This window comes from Silurus meridionalis, chromosome 4 (assembly GCF_014805685.1).
Source record: "Silurus meridionalis isolate SWU-2019-XX chromosome 4, ASM1480568v1, whole genome shotgun sequence".
NCBI lineage: Eukaryota > Metazoa > Chordata > Actinopteri > Siluriformes > Siluridae > Silurus > Silurus meridionalis.
The window spans coordinates 20,951,119-20,972,895 of NC_060887.1; the positions used below are offsets into that span (position 1 = coordinate 20,951,119).

At 37.2% G+C, this 21,777-nt stretch overlaps 1 protein-coding gene across 7 annotated transcripts in view; it reads left to right on the forward strand.

Annotated features, from left to right (window-relative positions):
• Positions 1–21,777, forward strand: part of ulk4 (unc-51 like kinase 4) — a 100,970-nt gene that overhangs the window by 33,965 nt on the left and 45,228 nt on the right. For all 7 annotated transcript variants that reach the window (XM_046846508.1, XM_046846512.1, XM_046846514.1 and 4 more), the window contains exons 23-30: positions 6,292–6,425; positions 6,913–7,034; positions 10,854–10,910; positions 11,026–11,077; positions 11,213–11,307; positions 14,409–14,460; positions 14,728–14,893; positions 15,021–15,113. In XM_046846508.1, coding sequence (XP_046702464.1) covers positions 6,292–6,425; positions 6,913–7,034; positions 10,854–10,910; positions 11,026–11,077; positions 11,213–11,307; positions 14,409–14,460; positions 14,728–14,893; positions 15,021–15,113 — 771 coding nt within the window. The remainder of the gene's footprint in view (positions 1–6,291; positions 6,426–6,912; positions 7,035–10,853; positions 10,911–11,025; positions 11,078–11,212; positions 11,308–14,408; positions 14,461–14,727; positions 14,894–15,020; positions 15,114–21,777) is intronic.

Sequence of the window (21,777 nt, forward strand, 5' to 3'; positions counted from 1 at the left end):
AGGAATAGTAAATCTATACTGCTATACAAGCAGCATATTGACTACTCTAAATATATCCAAGTTTTATTTCTATAGTATTGTCCTTTGAGAAGATACTAAAATGGTTGCTGAAATGTGTGGGGGTGGACTCGCTTTTGTGGGATACTGTATATGGACTATATATATAAACTATATGTGAATTTTCCTCCCAGTTGAAGTAATTTATCTCTCTACCGATCTGGGTAAAAGTTTGTAGACACCTGACAATAAGTGCTGTTTGACACCGAATTCCACAGGCAGTAGTAAAGTCAGGTATTAATCCCATTATTCAAGCCAATTAATCCCAAGTTTGAGGTCGGTGCTCTTTAGCAGTCCACTCAATCGCTTTTACTCCAACCCTTGTATATATCTTCATCTAGCTTGCTTTGTGCACATGGGTGTTGCCACTCTAAAACAGGTTTTGGGTCTCCTAGGTTAGGTAAAGGTCACTCAAAGGCATTGTATTTCATATGAATGTCTCCCTTTATATATATTGCTGTCTTCCCATCTTCTTCTAAATGCTGAATTCTGGGCTTTCTCAGGTTTTTTGTTATCAGACATGAATTTCCGTTTTAGAAATTGCTATTAGTATTTTATTAAAGGGATATTGTAGTCTCTTAAAAAAATAATCCCACTTGTCCATTCACTGACTATTTTTTTTTGTCCTTTCTTGTAACCTGTAGATGAAAGTGCTCATTAGAACAAGAGTATACCAGATTTGAAAAGAGCAGATCCCAAATACACAAATTAGTATCTATTCAGAAACGATTGGAGGATGATGATAAATAGACCTGTCAGGCTTATTCTGCTATTAGGCTTTCAAGAGATTGCATCTTGCTTGTTGAAATATTTGTATCCCAGAAACAAAACAAACTTGTTTCTTATTTTCAGTAATCACTACCTGATGAGAATGGATGATAGGCTAACCTCTTCTATACACTAGGGGGATGAATTAGGTTTCAGAAGGCTGTAATCTCAAATAGATGAGTTTCCTTATTTCCCATTTCCTATGTCAACTTGATTTTAAATTAGTTTGCCATGTTTTCTTTTTAATCATGAATTGCTTCTTTTTGAATTTTTTTTTACTTTTTTGTGCATTTTGTCTTTGGTGCTATCACTCAAATTATTTTGTATAACATCCAGCATGAAATTGGTCTGTTTTCTAAATGACATTGCTGAACCTGTGATTAGATTTAAGCTTACTTTCCCTTAAGCACTTTTTCATTCCTCTGTCTCATACTAAAAGAAAATCTGTCTTTTAATGTAATAAACATATACAGAGTCTCTCTACTTCAGTATCTAATTTGTTTGTACAAATTAGATACTGAAGAAGAGAGACTCTGTATATGTTTATTTAAATACAGATATGGAATGTTGCTTACTACCTTATATGGCCTCACTATTACCTAATAAACACAGAAACTCATACCTGTTAATATCCATCACTGAACTCATGGATTAATATATTAATCATTTATAATCATCAGTGTGTACAAGAGGGAAAAAAAGATGAATGAGTACTGTATTTTCCGGACTATAAGCCGCTACTTTTTTCCAACGCTTTGAGCCCTGCGGCTTAAACAACGAAGGGGCTAATATGTGGATTTTTACTGGGTTTTCCTGGTTTCACAAGCTTCAAGATAAAAAACTGAACCCCGTAACATTAGACCAATGAAATTGCCGAACGGGTTCAGGTGAACCAATTAAACTGTTTATATTAAATCAGATGCGCTCCCACTGAATCTGGCCGTACCACATCATAAATATGGATGAGGTTCCTCTAACGTTTGACCTGCCGCTCAATCGCACTGTCTACAGGAAATGCGAATCATTCGTCACTCTGAAAACAACCGGGCATGAAAAAACACACTTCACTTGTGTTCTGAGCTGCACGGCATACAAAAAGAAAAGCTTCACCGATGGTGATTTTTAAACGCACGACGATGCCAAAAGATAAACTCCCGAGAGAAATAGTTGTGAAAAGAAGGAGGAAGACAGTGAACAGTGACTTTCTTGGTAGGCTACTGTTTAGATACAAGCCGTGTAACAGACACTGTCTTTCGTTAAAGCCTGTGTAAATTTTTTTTTAGTTTCAATGTAGGAATCTGCGGCTTATAGACAGGTGCGGCATATTTATGTTCAAAATAAAAATCTTTGTAAAATTCAGAGGGTGCGGCTTATATTTGGGTGCGCTTAATAGTCCGGAAAATCAGTGATTTATTCTTAATTTGCTTATGAATTATTCATATATTTGAGTAAGCTAATTGTTTATTGTGACATTAAATATTATGGGATGTCAACAAGACAAGTTTGTATAAAAGCTGAAAAGTCATTCCCTCATTAACCTTTTTTTTTTTCGGCCTTTCCCAAAGTTAATAAGAAAAATCCTCTTGTCGTGTAGACTGTCCCGTGCCGTAAGCATAAAAAGTTGTACTCCTGAAATAAACCAAATAAACCTCCTTCATCAGAAATCAATCAATGATTATATAAAATAATTGTTTTCTATTTATTAGTTTATTTATTGATATAGAATCATGTTTTAACATAATCATGCACTTTGAATTACAGCTGACATGATTGTCAGAGCCGACGTTCTAGAAAATTTATCCACACTCCCTGACCAATCAGTTTTAAGGACTCAGCAGCTACATTGTCTTGACAGATCTGGTTTGTCTTCCTGTTCTTTTACTCTCCTTCCCCCACTTTTCCAATCATCCCCTTTCTTCTGTCTCTGTCTGGTGCAGTGGGTGAGAGCTGACCCTGTTCTCAATCTCCCACAGTGAGAGCAGCTTCCTCCCCACTTTCATAAACACTTCCCTAATTAGCTCGGCAGTGTTGGCTACACTTTCTGCAGACGTGTCAGTCTGGATGCATTCTGCCCAACATCTCCCTGCTCTGAGACAGATGAGTGTATTTAGAGCCAACTGAAACGCGTCTAATTTCCGGGCGATCTGTGAAAATGGAAGTGGTGCTGCCTGTACTAGGCTTATAGAAAGTTTAAGAGCTTGAATAGTTTTTTGTGTCTCATCTCTCACTGCATGTGGTGGCCAAGGCAAAGTAGGCCAAGTGCAGCAGAAGCTCCAGATTTTAAATGAAAGAAATCCTTAACGTTGTTGATTTGGCCTTGGTTAGAGAAAGAAATTCTGTTTGGTTTTTGTACCTAATCAGCCAAATGCCTGTGGGAAGAGATTTTTTTTTTTTGCACCATGTAAACACTAAGCGTCAGCCAGGCATTTCCATCAATCTTAGTCATTGATGCCCGAGAATTCCTTTAGGATTCCAATTACATCTCCATGCCTGTTGAGCAGCCTGCATATCGCCGTGGAAGTAATTTACTGTGCAGGTCCCAGTTCTTTCTGCTCATTTATATATTTTTTTCGTCAGGTGACGTAGTGTCCTTCAGGCTGTGGCTGACTAATAAAGACCTGCTTGATCCTGACGTGTTACTATAATATCCATGAATTTTCATGTTCTCACTTTCTGCTTTCCATTTGATACTAAAACAGACACATGATAGCCTGCAATGTGCAACAAAAATGCCTATTAGGACGGAGGGAATATTACCAAGGGCTAATTTAGTGCGCTCGTGGCATAAATAACATGTTCCTTTCAGCCATCTGTCTACATGAAGGATAACCGTATTGTACACTGACAGGGTATGCAACAATAATACTGCAATTGATTGTCTCATGCTTAATATTATATTAAAGTGATGGTAGTTGTATTAATTTTTGGTTAGTTGCGTTTTCCTAGTAAGCTAAAATAGATTATGACTTTAGGTCCTGCTTATATAATGCAATCTTTTTTATTTTTACTGGGACATTGTAGGATCATTTCAAGGAATAGGAATGTAACCGTTATCAATTATCAATTGAATCACACAGTTTTTACCTGAAGTGAAAGTAGAGCATTGATTTAGAGGGGTTTTATTTGGACAGTAGGAAAGCAGTGCTGTGAGCTTTGCAATTGGATTGAACATTGACAAATTAGTTGTTCGAGTCACACATTTAAACAAATTTATTTCCAAGTAGTAATTACTTGGATGTCTCCCAAATGTCCGGTTTATTTTGCCATGTTATACTTTGTCATGATACGCTTTGTGCTTTTCTATTTCTGACATTTCTTTTTTTATTCTCTGTTCTTCTAGCACCTCATATCAAATCTGCTATTATTTACAGTGTCTTCACTGTCAGCTTAGCTTATTTTTGCCTGGCTCATCTTGCTTCTCAGACCGCACCTCTATTTCAATTCAACCTAATTTATTAGTATGTGCTCTTCTTTATGGGGTTCAAGCAACTCCAAAAGCAATTTTCGATGATTGCATTTTCATCTGTGTCTAATTTGAAAGATGCATTGGGATACTGTGTGTGTGTGTGAGAGCGAGCGAGCGAGAGAGAGAGAGAGAGAATAGCAAGTGAGAGAGAAAATGTGAATCCTAGCAATGTGTCTTGTCTTGCAGAGAAAAGTTGAGGTACTTATTGAGTTGAAATGTGCTATACTGGAGGGAAACAAGATAATTAACAGCTCCTCTTAATAAGTGTGAGCCTCTAAGCTGCTGCAGACTGTCAGCTCCGGAGCTGTGATTCTCTCATAGGTTTTATTCTCCACATTCTCACACCCTTCTAACACTCTCACTTTCCTAAAGTGATAGTTGCAAAGCAGTTATCAATAGTCTAGATTTTTTTTTTTTTTTACTCAAATGTCTCTGTATTACTGTAATAATTTTACCTACAAGAACGATGTTAGAATGATGACACCGAATTGATAATGTTTGATGACAAGCAGATTTAAACTGGTTGCTTTAAAAAAAAAAAAAAAATTTAATTGGTTAATGTAATGGTCCACGTCGGTTGGTCTGGCGAGTTTGTGCTATCGGCTATAAATTAAGAATTGAGCCTGTTGACTATCAAACAAAAACAACCATTATTCCTGTGTGTCTACATTCATAGATCTCACCTGCTAGAGCGGCTATTGAGGCTAAAGGCAGCAAGTGTGAAGGACTTCCTGTACTGTATAATTTCTCTAGGGTACATTAGCCAGTATTTATTTTTTAATAGCCGGTTGCTATTAGATATTGCATAATTAGTGTGTGCAATTTAAGGCTCATTTGATCCTGATATAGATATGCCTCTTTTTACAAAAAAGAAGGAATAGCCTACATAAACAAATAGCATCATGCAGATCAAAGAGCAAAATTACCTCCTATAACAGCTTGGAACATCCAAGTAAGCACCATTAAATCTTTTATTAAAAATAAAGATCAATCACAATTCACAAAGCTAGGCTTTATAGAAAAGCAAAGTGAAGAGGAGAAAAATATTTGTGAGTTTGCCAAAAAGCATGTTTGAGGCTCAGCAGTGGGGTGGTGGGGGGCAGTGGGGATTCTCTGGTCTAATGAGACCAAAATTGAACAATTTGGCATAAGGCCCTGTGTTTGGCTGAAACCCAGCACTATTGCTATTGTGAAGTGGTGGTAGCATGGTGACGGTAGCATTATATTGTGCCATCGTATTTATCAGTAGGGTTTAGGATATCGGTATGGGTTTAGGGTAAGCTGGATGGAGCCAAATACAGGACAGTTCTACAAGAAACATCTGTAAGAGGGTTGAAACTGGAGCCAGGATTATAGTGCAGTGGTTCAAACACAAGAAACTGGAAGTGTTAGAATGGTCCAGTCAAAATGCAGGCTTTAATCAGTTTGAGGATTTGTGGAATGGAAAATTGCCAACAAAAAATAGGGAGTGGATGTTAACGTAGCCAACAAGTGTTTGTGTTTTTATTTATCATTTTAAATCTGTTCTTGGTAAGTTGGCTTTATTATCATTGAATACTTACTTGTTTCACTCGTTTGCATTGATTCTCTTTTGTTTCTCAATATTTTAATACTTTGGGGAAAGGGCACTTTGGTCAATAATATAGATGAACATTTGGTGTCTCTGGAGTCAATACAGTGAAAAGAACAGAGCTTTTGACCTCTTTTGTCCTTTCTGCCTGCAAACTAAATGTATCCTTTTTTTTTTACTGGAAATCTTAACTGTTCAGGAACACATTTAAATTGTGTATTTTTACATCTAGAGATTTTATTTTTCATATTACACAGTGTGCCCTGTTTATTTTCTATCAAGCTTTTCTGAGTCACCGCCATCATTTCAATCCTTTTCTCTCTCAGGGCATGAAGTGTAATTAATGAAAAGCGTCGTCTGTGTTTTGCTAGTATCATTCCATGGATGTGTTTCTCTGAATAATAATGTCTTTCTGACCACTCTCTTTTAGGTTAGTGATGTACATTGAGAGAGACACCCGAAAGGCCACACCAGGGAAGGAGCAACAAAGTGGCAATGAATACCTGTCAAAATGCCTGGCCATATTCATCCGTCACACTGTGCGAGAGCTGCCAGCTATCCTGGGTAAATCAATCACATTACACCCAAAAAGAGAGAGCACCATGAAGAGGAATGTAGGAAGAGTGGTGATGAGATTGGGGGAGGCGGTGGGGCAGGAAAGCAAGGATACGCAGAGAGTGGGTGGTGGTGAAAATCACGATGTGAGGAAAAGAGTGATTGAATGAAAACGAGTCAAGGGTAGATGAGGTTAGAAGAGAATGAGCATCAATTACTTCAGAGTCTAATTTGATCTGTCTCTCTGTTTAATTACCTTTCTGATTGTATTTGGGAACACAGGGCCAAGTATCGATCTGTTCTTGCAGTTTCATTTGTAAATCAGTGCTGTTACTTCACAATATCTGGTTCAAACTGTTTTTTTGTTGGAACCAGTGGACTGTCAGACAGGTGACAACAACAGGGATCTTAAAGAAGAGAGTCATTTATTTAGATCTTCTGCTGCTTCGTAATAAAACAAATGATGATGTTACTCTCTTTATCTTGGTTTTTGTAGATGACATACTGACAGCATTAGGGAGCATAGTGGGAAGGAAACACCCCTCCACTGCCCAGACTCGTCAGCTCAAACAGAGCCTTCCCATGACTGCTGTTGTGCTGAACCTGCTTTCCTCACAGGTGTGTGTGTGTGTGTGTTGCGATGGGGATAGAAATGTGTGGCCTGTGCATCAACACTCATTTTCTGCTTGCCCTCAACATTGCTTCGTTGCATACGTCAAATGTTTTGTAACACATTAAATATTATTAGTCAGGCGTTTGTGCTAGTTCTAATGTAGCTTCATTTGTATTTAGTAATACTCTTGTTCACAGGGACGTCTGTGGCAAACACGTTATATCATTTGAACCTAAATTTTACTGTGTTTTATTTAACAATGAATTTGCTCTGAAAGAAGCCATTACATCAGAAGACATTTATTAAATGTTTCAGCGCTTTCAGGTAAAGATTTTCCTCTGGGTTTTTTATTTTGTTATTTTTTCGTCAGGGGAAACAAATCTTCAGTATAGAAGAGTTTACATTTAGCTGTTTTTCTTTTTTGCAACAAGATTGATTTCATCATATTAACTTCAAATTTGTAAAAGAGAGGTTTTTGCTTATTGAAACAAAACACATCATGGGAACTTGAATACATTACATACTTTTCAATATTCATTCGCATTCTGTTTTGAGTTGTATGTCGTTCTATAAAAAAATATAAATATAATGTGGTATAAGAGAAATAAACACCATGATATGCTGTTTTCCTCACAGGTCGAACTAATCAATCTAATCAATATCAGTGTGGTAATGGGTAAATACACTACCCAGCCATTGATTTATTCTCTTATGACAGTGTGTGTGTGGTGTTGTGCATAATATACAGCTCATTTGTATTGCTCTATTCCTGCAGCTAAACTCAAACACACACTCATATTCTGATTTAATTAACTCTGCAAAATTGGATTTATTGCTGACACACTCCGCCATGCCGAAATTAACATGAAGGAATTTTTCTTGCTCTGTAAGATATGTCACTAAGAGAGTCGATGAGTCGATTAAAATATGATTCTCTATTTGCCCGTGATTTGCCACGGAGACTGGACCTCAATAAACAGAGGCAAATTGAGTGGTTTCGTATTGGGGTTAATAGCTTGTCGCTCTGATGCAATTAGCTTATTTCAGCAGGTTACAGTGTGACCTCTATAAAAAGGGAGCTACAGCTGTCAGTAAAGAAAAGGTTTCTGTAAATCTGCCTGCTTTGGGAGGAAGGTGGGAGGGTATGTACTTGTGGTCTGTGTACTGGTGTAGAATTATTTGTGTGTTTACACAAGTGTCTTGATCGATTTGAATGAAATAATTTGTTAGTGGTGTTCTTTGGCTCATGGGCATTGCTGGCCTCTTTCTCAATAAAAAAGCACTGAGGTATGCATTTGCTTTAAAATGGTGCTATTGGTTTTAGAATATGTGCAGGTATTTGTGAGGTGGATAAGTTTGGGGAAGGGAGTTGATGTTGCTACATTTCCTAAAAAAAAAAAAAGAAAGAAAGAAAGAAAGAAATAACGTAATAATAATTTTTTTTTTTTGCTGGTGCATGCTCTATAACGTAAGAAGAAATGGATAACCGGTACAGAATGTCATAAATTAATAAATGAAAAAGTATCATTTGGCAAATGTATATGTTTGCTCAGTAGCAAACTGTAGCAAAGCTGTGTTTTTTTTGTTTTTGTTTTGTTGTTATTATTATTATTATGATTATTATTATTATTATTAATTTCAAATAATGGAAAAATGTTTAATGATTGATAAGAATGACTGACTGCTTATAGCTATTTATATAATTGATAAGAGGAACAAAGTATCACAGACATTTATTAGCATGCAACTACAGGGTACAAAGCATGTCATTCATTTATAAATGTAACATTTTAATTGTTAGCATGCTTCCATGGTGCAACAGAATAAAGAAATGTGTGATGCCCCTGCTTAGTTGTATAATACATGCTAATGGTGTAATAACAAATTGAAGTAGAATGAAAAGCACATTTTTGCTCTACACTCAAGTCATTTATGTTTAAGATAAAAAGATGAATGACAGTCAATCTAAATTTAATTTTTTTGCTGATATTTACATCTATTTTTTTAAACAATGCCTGATTTTCAAGTGATCAAATTTATTGGAACATGTGACTGACTTGTGTACCCTGTTAGACTGATTAATTAATAACTAATAACTAATTAATTAAACACTCTGAATGTCTACTATTGGTTTGAGGCTTGGATTTTGCATGTAAAGACTGTCATTATAAAGGATCAACTAACTTAAAGTTCTAAAAATTGTCTAATAAAAAAAATAAAATAAATACGCCACTTTGAAGTTGAAAAAAATAGGGAAAATCCAAGACATTGCATAACCATTGGGCCTAACCAATACAACTATTTGGAATGCCTTAAAAAAAGCACTTGTGCATTAACTTCCAGACATCAGACAGATCGACCAAGCAAAACAATTGCAGTTGATGACAGGAACATTGCTCCAGAGATGTGAAGAAAATCTGAAACACAAAAGTCAGTGGCATCACTAACAACCATAACAACACGGGTGAAGGTAATTCAATCCACTATTTAATGAAGACTTCTAGAGCGGAAATATAGAGGCTATACCATAAGATACAAACCTTTCATAAGCAGTAAGTCCAGATTGACAGTTACAGTGATGAGCCACAAAAAAGATGGGAACCAAAGTGAACTTTTACCAAGGTGAAGGTAAGGCCAAAGTGTGGAGAAGGAAAATTCATGATCCAAAAACATTTGAGCTCAGGTTAAATACAGTGAAGGTCTGATGGCTTAGGCAGGCAAGGCTTGCTTTCGGAATAAGCTCACTAATTCATATTGATTATACAACTCATGGTAGAAGTTGGTTAGCTCATGATTAGAAGTGTATCAGAAACACAATATTGTGCAAACCGGAACGGAGAACTTCCTGTATTTATTTTACTCATAATAAGCATTTGCTAAACTGCACAGAATATAACGCTTAAAAGGGAATTATCACGTTCACGTCTATCATGGAAAACACAGGTTATTCATTCTTATATTATGAATAAACGTTTTATACACTACATGACTGTTTCAGTTTACTTCACCTGATTTGAGATTCAAAATGTTTCTTTTACCAGGGTATTGTTCTTGTTTCTGTGAATAGGTTGATGATGAGAATGAGTATTTGTGTTAATAGAAGTGTGTGCGAGTGTGTGCCTACACATACATTCACGTCAGGCACCTAGAGTCCAATCTCATCTGTCTCTCATCATCTCTGTGGGCTATTGCAAAGCTGACAGCAAAAACACAAAGCATTCATCAGTCACTTCAGGTCATTCTGCAGGTCAGTTGCACTGTGACTAGCATACTGCAAAGCTTCAATCTCTTACTGACAGCAGCTTGACTCCTTCCTCCCCTCAACAGCCATGACCTTTCTACCTCCATCATCATCTCAATACTGCAAGTACCCGCCTGAGCTCCCTCAGCCTTGCGTCTCAGAGGTTGTAAGAAAGTGTTGACTGTTACATGACAGCACCATGAGGCATTATTAAGACCGGTCTTGATTTTGTATGACTGGTGAACTGGTTTTCCATGGGGAAGCTGAGCAAATCTAGGGTTGATGCAATAAAAATCAGCGGCTTATATAAACATCAGATGTGCTATGATTAAAAGTGGAAATCAATCAAGGGAATTGATTACTTTTTGTATTGTTGCTTTGTTTTGACTTGATTTTCTATTATAGCACTGAATCAGCTATGTTTCAGAAGAACTAAATTGCTCTGGTACAGATGTCAGTTGATGGGCACAACAGTATGAGTTTATGCTACAATTACTTGTGCTGGATGAGAACCAAGATTGTATAATAATAGAGAATCGCTGAATGGGAGTTGCTATCTAATCTGTTTGATTTGATCTGGCAGATCTTCAGGCCTCAGGTGGTGAATGAGGAGTTTCTCATCAAATTTGGAGCGCTCCTGGTAAGTGAATATATTAAACAAATTTGTCGAAATATTCATTAAAGAGGTGTGATTCGCACATATTTATGTTTTCATTTTTCATCTTATTCTGTTCTATTCTTTTTTTTTTTTTAAGAATCACATAACATCCATAGATTCCAATGAGACCAGTTTGGGAAGTTCTGTGGGTAAGATTTTCCTAAAAAATACAATGAAACTGATTATAGCAATAGTTATTAAATATAATATTTTTACTATATTGGATCATCTGTTCAGAAGAATTTTAATACTTTACCAGTCAACTGACCTTTTCTTCTGTGCAGGGCCATCAGCATCTGAGGAGTTGATTCGAAACACACTGTCAGCAGTGGAGGCCATTTCCCAGCACCCTACCCTTCTAAGCCGTTACCATTGCACTGTAAGCTACATGAGTCCACACACACACACACACACACACACACACACACACACACACACACACTCTAAACAAACAAACAAAAAAACAGACTAGAACCCAGGGCAATTGCAGCAAAGTTACATGTATGCACACTCAATTGACCAAAACAACAAAATCACTGCATTAATTACAAATATAAATCACTTGAACTTAATAAAATCTTTTGTTTTAATAAATCATTGGCTTCTACACAACCCCAGTAAAATGTTGCTGCTAAATATTCTGATTGGTAACCTTAATGAAAACTTGATGAAAATGAAAAAAATTACGGCTAATTTGCTATTCAGGTTGGAACTGTTTAACAGCATGGTTATATTGAAATGCCAAAAATGGAATACAGGAAATGCTCTGTATTTGCACGGAGAGATTACCCGAGCCAGGGGTTTGGCTGAAGAGTGAAGAATATGATTTTTTTGTACTGTATGTGAGTAGCTAAATAAACACATTTAATGTCAGACTCTGACTATAGTTGAGTTTAATGTAGCTTGCGTGCCTGTAGATTTTAAACCTTTTACATTATATACGTGCATTTAAATAAGCAGTGTTATAGAGTGAATAGAGGCAAAACAATAGTCTGAAATGTGGTGTTCAAGTGCTGCTGTGAGTCACACTGAAAAGTCTCAATTATTCATTCCAAACTGTCAGGTCAGATTTGGTGACAGATTTTTTTGGACTTTACCACATATACACCATACTTAAGAAGGTTTCTGCCTTCTCAGTGTCAGAGTCAGTTAATTCGCTATTTAGTTGGTACTGTGAATTCAACTATGTAGTGAACTTCATAATTAAAATCTATGTTCATAATGCTTTTAACAATGGACATAGTCACAAAGCAACTTTAGAGAAATAAAAATATTCATTAATTGTTGCAACATTTCATAAACATGAACAAAAATAACAGCTGAAGTACCGTAATTTCCGGACTATTAAGCGCATGCATATATAAGAGACACCCACTGAATTTTACAAAGATTTTTATTTTAAACATAAATAAGCTGCACCTGTCTATAAGCCGCAGGTGTTTACACTGAAACTAATGAACTTTACACAGGCTTTAACGAAAGACAGTGCCTGTTACACGGTGTAATGGGTGAAATATGTTGTGGCTCCTTTAAGAGCAGAGCGGCATTTTGGGAATAGCCTGTGCCGCATTTTTCCAGGATTACTGCATGTGTGCAAGGCCAAGGAATATGTCCTTATTATTTTCTGATGCTCATTTCTAAGTTTCTTTGACTAACCCGTAACGATGTTGCCAAGAAAAATAAATCAATTGAGAACATTTGGCACATTATGAAATGAAAAATAATGACAAAAAAGACAGAACTGTTGAGCAGGTAGAATCCTTTATAAGGCACAAATGGCCGAAAAAAACACCAGCCTTCTCAGTTCCCAGACATATATGGACTGTTATTAAAGAAAAAGGGTAAAACAGTGGTAAACATGGCCCTGCCCCAATGAGATGTTTTCTGGACATCAAATTCAAAATTATCCTGAATTCAGAATGTTTTTCACACATTGATGTGCGTTTACTCTGGGTTCTCTGGCTTCCTCCCACTATTCAGCAAATCATGCAGGTTTGTGAATTAGGATAAATGGCCCATAGGTGTGAAAATGTATGCATGATGCCCTGTGATTCCTTGTGATGGATTGACGTCCCTTCTGGGGTGAATTCTCTTTTTGCTGAAATGGGCTGCAACCCTAAATTTTATAACAGTTATTACAAAAAAATTATGAGATTTTGAAATGCAAAGTTTTAAGCACATGGAGATGATGTTTAGTTCTACTGATTATTTAAACAAAAGGCGAACGTCAAATATAAGATGTTTTAGCTGAAGCGAATATTCCCTCTAAACTGATTGCCTCCCACTCCCACCACAACCAATATCAGGAAAATCCAATCTGTTTTTTTTGCCCCAAGCTTTAATGAAAGAATAGAAAGATGCATGTACTTTTCTTACTTTTTGCACATTTTATGTTAGTTCTTTCGAGCTGTTATGAAACACCCAGGAAATCATAGTCTGGAGAGCTGTAACAACAAGTATGCTCACTGTACTGTACTCTATTGTCCTATCCTATGGGAGTAGGGCTGGGCATTTATTTATTTTGTTTTTTATTGTTCCAGTATGGATTTAGGCACACTGTAGGATTTTATGTACCGGGCACGGTCTTCACAGCTGTGGCAGCTCATAGTGAGTCCCAGCTTTCCCACTGGCCATAGCTACTGTTCTTACTAAGTGCAAGCAACAGAAAATCACTCTCAACTCTGCAATGGTCAGCAGTGTGGGTGTTTTTTTTTTTTTGTATCTTTCTGAGGCTTTTTTAATGACTAGCGATGTTCTTTTGGTAGGAGCTACACATTAGGAAGCTTTGAGAGGAAGCAGTCTTTTGATACCCTATAATAGGAGAAGGCACCTTAATTACAGAACGCCAGAAGTCATTAAACCCTATTCCTCACTGTCAGTGCTCACGCTCACTGATTGTGCACACACACACACACACACACACACACACACACACACTGAGCAAAGACAAGAAACACACTAAGTATGATGATTATGTGCAAAAGTTTGCCATAAATCTTAATTCTGTGTAAAACTACAATATATAAAATCTGCTACTGTAGATGAATTATGAACTATTCGTTTTAGAATCCTGTGACACATAACACCTTCCTTCGACCATTTTTCTAATGTATTTCCTTGCCATTGGTTTCTCAAAATGGAATCCTTTGTATGAAAAATGCCCATAGCTATCCACATTAAGTTACCTGTATGCAACCTTTGTTTCTATTCGAGTTGGTAATGATCATAAACCCAATTGTAAATTTTTCAAAAATAGCTGGCATAAGGCATTTCATTGTAATGGACTATACATGATCAAAGGGGCATGAGCTGACATCACATTTCCATGCAAATTGCAGCTCCCCTGAGTTCTTTCACTTTTTGCCTCCTAGCTGTTTTTTTGCCAGAATTATTGTGTGTGACTGTGAATATGAATTGTTTAACTAGCTAGGTGAGTTTCTCTTGGTTTGGGAATAATGTGTTGCTTTTTCTCTGTCCAAGGTTGTGGATTCTATCTTACCGCCGTTGGCGTCTTTGGCATTTAGTAAGAATGGTAAGTTGCACTGCCGCTAGCTCAGTAGACAGGCTGAAGGGTAACTCATAACACATGCAGGCTTGATTCTGCAGTTCTCTACTCATCCTGAGCCAAAATTGAATTGTCTGGGATCATTTGCCTAAGATAAGCTAAGATTAGTCAAGAGTTTTATGCTTTGCTGATGTAAATGCTTCTAACTTTCAGTTTTAAGGCACTGGGAGATTCCTTTGCTGTTGTGCCAATATACAGGCAAATGTACATCTCTCTTGTGTGTGTGTGTTTCAGTGGAGTGGCGCATTGTGAGTTTACGGGTGCTGTCAGATATCACTCTGCTGTTGCTGAGCCAGGAGGTGATGGAGGAAGAGGAAAGAAAAAAGGAATCATGGGATCTAGAGGGCAAATCCTCAAACACACGCCTGTTAACTCTCATTACTGAGGCCCTGCTACCACAGTGAGACCTTCTCCTCAATCCTTTTTTTTTCTCAACAATAACATTATTGACATTTTTAAATTACTTATAGGAAATCTGTTATTTATACTGTAAATTACACTGAGTTGGATGGTGTTGCATTCTTTAGGTATGAGTCTTTGCTTCTGGAGCCAGACCCAATACCTGTCTATGCCCTCAAACTGCTTGGTTCCCTGACTGAGCACAGCAAGCCTATTAACAGGTATGTTTGTTCTGTGGCTCTCTAGCACACACTTTCTTCAACACTGGAATTGATAGAGCCATTATAAAACTTTTACACTTACTGCAGGTATTGTGTTTGGGGAAGTAAGAAATTAAACATGTGGAAACTGTGTGAAATAAAATTGGTTCCTGGTCTTACAGTATAAACAGTCTCACAAGCACAATAGAAAATCACAGCTTGGTCATGAGACCAAGGAATATGTAAGCGTCCTCATCATCCTTTGTTATAAGGACATTCCCATGGAGGAAAATGTCACAATAACACTGTGTTGCTCTCTTAAGTTATAAGACCTGTTTTTAATTCATGTTGTTACCCTGCAATTTTTGCAAAGCATCCACCATACAAGTCAATGCATTATATAGAATTATACAAATTACATTGTATATGAAGAAGTGCATTAATATAAGCCTGTGATCAGAATTAGCTGGCAACAAAAGTGAGTACACCTTAAGTGATAACAGCTGTACGTTGTTTAACCATGCAAAGCCACATGTCCTATTCATCACGTGGATTTTTGGACATGTGGTTTTGCATGATAACAATGTACAGCTGTTACCGCTTAGGGTGTACTCACTTTTTGTTCCCAGCGATTTTGACAATAATGGCTGTATGTTGAGTTATTTTCAGAGGACAGTAAATTTGTGCTGCTATACAAGCTGCACACTGACTACTCTAAAAATATATCCAAGTTTAATTTCTATTGTATTGTCCCTTTCAAATATTTACAAAAATGGGTGCTGAAATTTGAGTGTACTAATTTTTGTGAGATCCTGTATATGTTAGGGCTGCCGATTGTATAAAATAATTAAGGGCGTTTAATCGCATGACTGTCATGAGTTCACTGGTGATTATTCGCAACTTAATCACACATTTTTAGCTGTTTTAAATGTACCTTGAATTTGTTACATAACTTTTCGAGTTTTTAATACTCTAATTAGCATGGACATGGACAAATCTTCTTTTGGCTTCTCCAATTAGGGGTCGCCACAGCAGATCATCCGTCTCCATACTACTCTGTTCTCTACATCTGCCTCTTTTAAATCAACCTGCATGTCTTTCCTCACCACATCCATAAACCACCTCCTTGGCCTTCCTTTTTTCCTCCTTCTTGGTGGCTCCATCCTCAGCATTCTCCTACTGATATACCCCATGTCCCTCCTCTGCACATATTCAAACCATCTCAATCGGGCCTTTCTTACTTTGTCCTCAAAACGTCCTACATGCGCTGTCCCTCTAATAAACTTGTTTCTAATCCTGTCCATCCTCATCACTCCTAACGAAAACCTCAACATCTTCAGCTCTGCTACCTCCAGCTCTGCTACCTCCAGCTCTGCCTCCTTTCTTTTACTCAATTCCACTGTCTCTAAACCATACAACATCGCAGGTTTTACCACAGTTTTATAAACTTTCCCTTTCACTCCTGCAGATACTCTTCTATCACAAATCACTCCTGCCACTCTTCTCCACCCACTCCACCCTGCCTGCACTTTTTCTTTACTTCCCTAACACACTCTCCATTACTGTGCACTGTTGACCCCAGGTACCTGAACTCCTCCACCTTCTCCACCTCTTCTCCATGCAACCACACCCCTCTACTATCCTCCCTCTCATTCACACACATGTACTCTGTCTTACTCCTACTGACTTTCATTCCCCTTCTCTCCAGCACGTACCTCCACCTCTCCAGGCTCTTCTCAACCTGCTCCCCAAATCACAATATCATCTACAAATATATAGTCCACGGAGACTCCTGTCTGACCTCCTCCATCAATCTGTCCATCACCACTGCAAACAGGAAAGGGCTAAGTGCCGATCCTTGATGCAGTCCGACCTCCACCTTAAACCAGTCTGTCGTTCCTACTGCACACTTCACTGCTGTCACGCTGTCCTCATACATGTCCTGCACCACCCTCACATACTTCTCTGACACACCAGACTTCCTCGTTCAATACCAAAGTGCATGGACAAATATGAATGCTTAATGCAAAATTTATTATTAGTGAAAACATACTTAACATAGAGCATGAAAATTCCATAAATAACCAGGACACACCAAATGGTACTTTTGCTTTGTTTCCACACGGACGGTTTTAATTGCCGGAATGTGTGCATCATGGCGGATTTTGGTGCTTGATTTCATACTTGGTGCATTAGTAAAACAAATGTTTATTGATTCAAAACTATTGAGTGTATGTGTATATATATATATATATATATATATATATATATATATATATATATATATATATATATATATATATATATATATATATATATACAGTACAGACCAAAAGTTTGGACACACCTTCTCATTCAAAGAGTTTTCTTTATTTTCATGACTATGAAAATTGTAGATTCACAATGAAGGCATCAAAACTACGAATTAACACGTGGATTTTTATATGTAATTATATACATAACAAAAAAGTGTGAAACAACTGAAAAATGTCATATTCTAGGTTCTTCAAAGTAGCCACCTTTTGCTTTGATTACTGCTTTGCACACTCTCGGCATTTTCTTGATGAGCTTCAAGAGGTAGTCACCTGAAATGGTCTTCCAACAGTGTTGAAGGAGTTCCCCGAGAGATGCTTAGCACTTGTTGGCCCTTTTGCCTTCACTCTGCGGTCCAGCTCACCTCTAAACCATCTCGATTGGGTTCAGGTCTGGTGACTGTGGAGGCCAGGTCATCTGGCGCAGCACCCCATCACTCTCCTTCTTGGTCAAATAGCCCTTGATGCCTTCAGTGTGACTCTACAATTTTCATAGTCATGAAAATAAAGAAAACTCTTTGAATGAGAAGGTGTGTCCAAACTTTTGGTCTGTACTATATATATATATATATATATATATATATATATATATATATATATATATATATATATATATATATATATATATATATATATATATATATAATACACACACACACACACACATGTGCACTAGATGTAAGCTTGTTTAAACAGACTACTGGTCTCCAAGGAGCTCATGGTTAGCTGTAGCTTAGCAATTGAGTTTAGATTTTACTGCATACATGCCATATGTGATTTGGGGCACAGCCTTGGATTTCTCACAATGTGTATTGACTTGGCACTTGTTTAGTTGAAATGATGCAGCACCTTTCATGTTTTAAAAAAAAAAAAGCTGGGGGTTTTTTTGGTTGTGTGTTTCATATATATATATATATATATATATATATATATATATATATATATATATATATATATATATATATATATATATATAGATAGATAGATAGATAGATAGATAGATAGATAGATAGATAGATAGATAGATAGATAGATAGATAGATAGATAGATAGATAGATAGATAGAATAAATAAAAGCAACCTAAAATAAATCTAGTTATTAAATTAATGTTAGTTAATCGAGCCAACATGCAACTTCTAAAAAGGTGTTGCTTATTTTCACAAGTATTTTGGTAAGCATTAGCTATCTAATATTTGCTTAGTTACACAGTAGCATAAGCCAAAATAAAACCTGTTTGATGGTCATTATTATTTTCTCAAAAGAGCAATTTACTTCTAATTGTTAGCTGTTTGTATGAAGACGGGTATTCTGTACAGCTGCACAATTACAGGTCAGACTTATTTGTCTGGAGTGAGAATTATTGCAGGTGTGTTGCCTTCATTAGTCTTCACTAGTCTTCACTAGTAACTAATAGGCAGACTTACTATTTGTTGTGCTGTTAAATCAGGGCTTGGCAACAGCCAAGAAACAAAAACACCTAAGAAGGTGGCACATGAGTCAGCTAGCATGTTTCATTTACATAATAAAAATGCAAATTGTCTTGCTGCTTTTGTTTTTTATTTTTGAGTTTTCCATTGATTTTGAAATTCATTTGAATTTCATTTCAAATTTGGCATAAAAAAAATCTTTAAAAACAGCCAGCTGCTGAAAATACAGCACATCAACACAGGAAGCAGTATTGACCAAAAAAGTGATGATAGTCTAATAGTGATTAAGTGGTGCTGGGCTATTTTCTCCCGAAAGCTGAGTCACAGCTACACCAGACACAGCAGTCATGTGGAACAGACCTAATTACTTCAGAATTTTCCTGTCGACCTAGATGCTAATTAGCACAAGTTTGTTATCCACTGGCCACGACACGGTCACTGGTATTTGTACTACATGCTAAAAGAGGAAGTCTGACACTGTAAGAGGCGTCAAAACAGACCTAAAGCCAAACAGTGAAAGCCTTCATCGGTATTTTATCCCACATGAATGTTACCTAACCATTTGTTAGCCAAATTATATCCAGGTAGAAATGCCATTGTAAACGGTTACTTTCCTTGTTAGGAGTTGTGCTCATTCCCATCTTTATTTTGCTCACCTTTATCCTTGTGAGCTGAAGCAGTGATGGATAGGCTTTGTGGGATTGTGTGAGAGTATGTTTTCCTTATCTCCTCCTTATCCCCCTGCTGTTTCTGTAATGGCTCTTCCCGACCTCTCCGCACATTGTCTTTCTTGGTGCTGATAGAGCACGTTGTGCTGCTGAACTATTCAAATTGATGTCAGCAATTGAAGAACGTTTGTCTGTCGCCACCATCCACATTACCCCAACCCCCCAACCCCCAACATCCTCCCAACCTCCTTCCAACTCTGGCATCTATGAGGAGCTATTATGCTCACAATGGTGAAATTAAATTGCGTTTGCCACTGCTTGATAAAGTCCTAAAAAAGAGAAAACCTTCACTTGATGGTTTCCTGGCAAAATGAGATTGCAAATTGGGGACATTAGCAGGTTCTGTGCATAAGCATGGTCTTTCTTTCATTATCAGTCTGGCTAGTAGTTCAAACTTTCCAATTATCAAGAACTCTCGGCTACTTTTGCCCTCATGATGGTTGTTTAGAATGTGTTTTGCTTTCATGTAAATGATTAAGAACATTTTTCTTAGTTATTTAGTGTTGCTATTTTTTTATACTAGGCACACTATTGAGGATGTGTGTTTATTATTTTTGTCTTTGAACATTTGAGTGTATTGATATAATCATTTACTGCATGTCCGATTTCAATATAAAGCTATGGGTTATTCCTTCAGGCTAATGTGAGACAAGCTCTTTGCACAGTGGCATACAGATTTGTTAAGCCCGCCTGTTCGAGTCTTATTAGACGGGACAAGGTGTGTGTGTGGAACAGATTGCATCCATGGCGAGTAGGTTGTGAAGGTGTCACATGCTCTGTGTGTGTGGGACAGACATTGCGAGTCTGAGCTGTGTGGTGTGAGACTGAACACTTTCATTGTGTGGGTTTGGCAGTTCCACCTGCCAACCTCTGACGGCAACACAGTAGCAATTGGCTGTAGTGTGACTGAAAATGGACAGTGGGAAAAGTGAATAGAGAAAGGCAAATAATTATAGGAAGAAGCTTGGGTGGTTGGTTGGTGAAGGAAATGTGTAAATCACAAGCTTTAAGCAGAGCATTTTCTTCAACAGAGAACATTTTGTTTGCTTTTCTGCTACGTATGAAAGCAGTTTAGTAATTTGCGCAAAACCTCATTGCTATTATAGACTTATTCCATTACAGTGGTACCTTTACTACGAGTTTAATTCGTTCCACGGGCTAGCTCGTATCTCAATTTGCTCGCACATCAAATCAATTTTCCATCTAGCAGCGGCATTTCGAGCTCATACCTTGATTTTTTGCTTGCGTAACAAAGCAAAAAATCGACCAAGTGACCGCTCGTACCGCAGAAAACTGCATACATTAATGCACTCGTAGGTTAAGGTACCACTGTACATGTTCATCTATACCATGATGTTCAATGCATGTAAATGTAATGAATCTGACAAAATCAAAACGTTTAAAGCATAATAAGTGTAATGTGAAGAGGCTCCCAATTATTTAAATTTCATGGTCTAGTTCCAGATATGGTCAAATCACGGACAGTCAACAGCACAATGGCATTATCTTAGACCTAAAACTCACAAGCTAGGTCAACAATCATACTGATTAAGAGTTCACATGAGCCATGAAGGGGCTTCAGGACACTAGGCTTGCACTGATTCATACAATACTAAGCATTTGGGTCGGTACCAGCATCAGTACCGGATCAGTACCCATCAGGTTTGACATATTTGTCCAATGTAATTCAGTGACTCAGGAGATTTTGTATTGGATTTAGATTGATATATGTAATATGGCAACAGAAACTTCTCAGGTCTGAATATTAGCCCGTATTCTAATAACAGCATTCCATTGAAGTTCCATGGAAGGAGTGCATCACTGTCCACTAGCTAAAATAGCTTCAAACAATCTGCGTTGCCTGTTGCACACAGCTGGGCTTTTCGTTGTGTTTAAAATAAATTTATTATTTTGTTATGTATGTGTAGTCATACTGGTTATTTGTGTTTTAAGCTGATGCAACATGTTTGAGCTTCACAGAGTAAGAGCTGTATCTACTTCATGCACAAATGCACAGACATAAAACAGAAAACATGATTGTGCTTAGGAATTTCAACAGCTAAAATTTTGCCAAACATTTTTTCTTTCCTTTTCTTATTTTATTTATTGTTTTTTTTTTCCAGCACAAAGGATGCATAAAATTAAATACCATAAATATAGTATTTAAAGTAAATGGACAACAACAGTTTGGACATCATGCACTCCACGTGTAAGCAC